The sequence below is a fragment of the Poecilia reticulata genome, linkage group LG10 (genome assembly GCF_000633615.1).
Source record: "Poecilia reticulata strain Guanapo linkage group LG10, Guppy_female_1.0+MT, whole genome shotgun sequence".
Lineage (NCBI taxonomy): Eukaryota > Metazoa > Chordata > Actinopteri > Cyprinodontiformes > Poeciliidae > Poecilia > Poecilia reticulata.
The window spans coordinates 8,558,978-8,563,244 of record NC_024340.1 but is presented as its reverse complement, the minus strand read 5'-3'; the positions used below and the strand labels follow the sequence as shown (position 1 = coordinate 8,563,244).

Here is a 4,267-nt window from a genome sequence, read left to right as displayed (position 1 = left end):
GCAACAGCGGAGCTAACAAGTTTCATCACCAGAGAGAGCAACTATGTGATTCTGAAATCCATCTGACATGAAGTACAACAAACCAAGAGAAGAACAGAAACACCAGGCTACTGGTCACTAATGATGAAACAACACAAATTCAAAACATGTTAACGTAGTCCGGAGAAATGCTCTTGCTAGTTTGYCATCTGTTTCCAAGTGACTGATGATGTCGTTGGTGACAAGTTTTACCCAGAATGCAGCTGGAGACAATAARRAYKATTCATTTGTAGTTTTGTGTGTCATAAAGTCAAATGTAAGAGTGAAAATAAAGCCAGTCGTGTAGCACAACATATTATTCAATATTTTACACCCACTATGTCACTAAAATCAGTCAGTCTGCTAAGGATTTTAGCAACTGTGAGTCAACAATGGGGCACGGCACCCTACTATATAAGCTACTTGGGTATCATACACAATTTTCAACAGGAGAGAGCACTTCTTTTACAACTTTTGTCAGATGTGATAAAAAATAATTGAATCTCTTAATGAATATTCTGCCTTCCATCTGGGCCCCCTCTAGTCCTGGGCCAGKGGCTTGCTGGACCCCCAACCATACCTGTAGCTCCTCCCCTGAAGTGATGTCACAAATATGTTGGAACTGTGGGATGAACTGATATTGATTTTTAAATCAACACCAGACTGAGTTAGTGTTGGTGTTAATTTAGAAATCAACACTGGACAGTAATCCTGTCCAGTGTTGATTGGTCAGCAATACTTGGAACTCTTTAGGGAAACTAACACTCATGTGGCTGAATTAGACTAAACAAGTGTTGAATTAACACTGTATTTTTTAACATACAACACTTACACTGGAAATTTAACACTTTTGAATTTGCTGTGCAGAAAGCATGGAACAGATGAGATTAAGTAAATCAGCTCCATAAATATTTGTTCACATTCTCCTACTACTCTCCAATTTTGCAGTCTGAGCTTTTTAACTTTGTGACGTTTTTTTTTTTTTTCTTTTCATAGAAGCTACATTGGGTCTGGCATTCTATTCTGTTCTTACACCTTTCTTGAGGGGAGTGGAGGCTTTCTTCTTCTTGTGTCTCTGCTTTGTCTTCTCTGTTGGAGATTACTTCCTGTGAAAGGAAAGTTTTTCTTTCCACTGTTACAGCATGCATGGTCAGCATGAGGGATTTCTGCAGTTCAATGCAATCAATTTTCTACTGTCACTGTGCATTCGCACAGGAGTGGATGCTGAAAGTCAATGACTTGGTGCAATCTGGTGGGTTTACTGAGAAAACGTTTTAAACCAATATAAAGAACAAACTGATCTTTTTCTATAATCAGGAGCAGAAAATGTTCCTTAGCATTTGTAAACTATAGCTATAGCTGTCCTACAGCTTTGGGTCACTTTTCATTTAAGATCAGACTTCTGAACATATGTGCTGTTTCAAGGACCAAAGCCCATTAAAAGAAACCAGAAGATGAACCGAGAATGAAAATGTCAAATTTAGCATGGTTGAATAAAAAATGAAAACCTGCACGTGGCACAAATTTATTAAAATAACTTTTTTTAAGTGACTTTAAAATGTCAAGGTTAAATTAAAATGCTTATGAAAGGCTGAACGTGGTGACATTCCAACAGAATGGCATTTTATTTTTGTTTTGAGCACATAGTTTTAATTTGGTCAGAGATACATTTATTAATTTATTTCAGACTGTAGGAGACAGAATAAAGGCATTTGCTGGAAATAAGGCTTTTAGGACATATTCCGGTATGGACCGTTGGCTTGAATCCTATTTTCCATTGTTACCTCTCTACCTACCAGCAGCCCGGGGGAAGTTTTTTAAAGTCATGGGATCTTTTTTGAAGAATAATTCAAAATAATTGGAAACATTTAGGATGTAAATGACTGGATATATATGTGTGATGTATACTGAAGTGGGATAGGTCCCCCCCTGGTGGTCGGTGCAGGGTGACATCCTGCACATACCGACGTGCTGAAACCACAGCACTGCATGTTGACTGTTTGGCTTTGGGTGAAATGTGTGGGAACTTCGAGCATGAAAGAAGGACAGGGCACCATTTGTCACTTAGTGTTAAACCATTGGTCACTGTCTGTTTTATTTACAGATTGGGCTGACAAGATTTGCTATACATCACCTTATTGCAATGAGATCAGCCCAAAGTCTGATAAAAGCCATCTGAGGTCCAAATGCTTCCATTATATATGTGTAATGTCCTCCAGACTTCTTGATGCAAGTCCCCAGCTCAGCATAGCACAGTGCTCCTGCAGTGACAAAGGTAACATATTAGTTTTGGTTGAATATCAAGAAGACATACTGTATACAGATACAGAAACTGTCACATTTACAGAATAATACTCTCTAGACCCAGAAGTCCCTACAGGATATGATGCTAGGAGGCTTTCCAGAACTGAGGCAGCTTTAGGAAGGGACTTCTGCAGAGTTGAATTTTAATTAGAGTTTGGAGCAAGAGAAATAAAGAGAGTAAAGAAGAGGCTGAAGTATAATATTTAAGGATAATATGCTTGGAGTTTTCATTACAGCATGAAAACTGAAGGATTTAGGGATTCAACAACACAATATAATAAAGCCATGCTACTGTACAGCACTGGGCAGAGTTACTTAAGGACTGAGAGCTGGTGGAGCAATCAGCCTGACGTGACTCAATGTTAACTCAGTTATCAACTGCTAATTAATTATCAATTGAGTCAAAGCATCATATAGACTCAGTATATAGATGGGAGCAATGTTGAACATGACTGGATTTAATCCTCTGTGTAAATCTGCAAAGGAACACATGCTGGTAAAGGTGGGAAGGAAACTTAGCAATAATGTGGAGAAGAACCAACAAGCTGTTTGTTGGCACATGTCAGGTTGGGTCATTTATTTCTCTTCTCTGTGAGGAAGAATTTAACCCCAGACAAAAACCTGAGTAAGTACAAAAGCCCGTTATAAAATTAAAATTTCATCTCCAAAGAAGTAAAAAGTTATCCAATCTANCCTTATCTCACTGTGCGAGAGGCAACTGCGTCATGCGTCTCGGGCAAAAGGTCAAAGGTAACAAGGCGACCGGAGGGCTTATTATGTTGTACAAAAAATAATAATAATAATAATTTTATCACATGTTATGTGTCAGAAGAGGGCTTAGAAAATAATAATACCAAAAAAATAAATAAAAAATGAATGAGCAGCCGCAGTTTAATTCTTCGCTGCTGCGACGAATTAAACTTAACTCATCCTGCGATTTTAACAAATGGAGCTGAAGACGTTACCGTCCCGAACCCAGAAGGAGAGCGGCACTCAGAAGCGCTGCAGAGGTAACATCCGTCAGTTTTGGGGAAGAGAAACCATGCAAAAAAAATTCAATAAAAATCCTCGTAAAAGCGCACGTTTTCACGGAGTAAAAAGAATAATAAAATAAAAATAAAATAAAAAGTTCAATAGATCGGTTTCTCTGGAAATGTGAACAGGAGGGATTTGTGAAGCTGTGTGTTCAGACCCCAGCAGCTGAAGTGATGTAATCGTTTAATTTAGTTTATTATAAWTTATTGGGGCCAGTCAGTGGTTTTTGTCACTATGGAGAAAAAGTTACATGCATTTATCTGCTTTATGTGTGATGGGATCTGGATTCACGGTAAATAATAACTGAACTGCATAAAAATGTGGTTAAATAGCCGATGTTAATGTGATTTTAATTTGACGGGTAAAAATAGTAAATGACCGATTTTTTAAAATCCTTTCGGTCAAGATGACAGAGAACAAAAAAGGCTAGCGCGACCTCTGTGTACCCCTACCCATAAAACAGCATAACAAATATCAAACTAGCTGGTAAAGTGCTGCATCATATCACCTTACAGCTMAAGATAAAGAAAGTACACCCATTGATGTAATGCAACAATCCTCCATCAGTCATAAGTTATTTTTTTCCGTCACAGGTATGCAAATTTGTTTTAGGTCATTTGGGGCAAAATTAAGTGCAAGATTTCTTTAAAAGTTGGACTCAAAGAATACAACTTGTGTTTTGTACACAAACTGTATTGAAGATTTGTAACTGCTGATTTGTATTTCTGAAAAATCTATAGTTRCAAAACTATTCAAGGATTTTTCTCCACAACTTCTCAATTACAAACCACAAACACTTTTTCATCAAAAATTCCTTCATAAAAATGTTTCATTATAGATAAACCACGTAATTTCAACTCCCTCCATCCATTTTCTTACACCCTTGTCCCTCAGTGGGTTCAGGAGGGTT

General features: G+C 37.7%; 1 protein-coding gene across 1 annotated transcript in view; it reads right to left on the bottom strand.

Moving 5' to 3' along the window:
• LOC103471076 (cystine/glutamate transporter-like) overlaps positions 1-4,267 on the bottom strand; it is a 25,596-nt gene that overhangs the window by 10,435 nt on the left and 10,894 nt on the right. Inside the window, exon 2 of the mRNA XM_008419871.2 lies at positions 2,153-2,279. Within this exon, the coding sequence (XP_008418093.1) occupies positions 2,153-2,279 (127 nt within the window). The remainder of the gene's footprint in view (positions 1-2,152; positions 2,280-4,267) is intronic.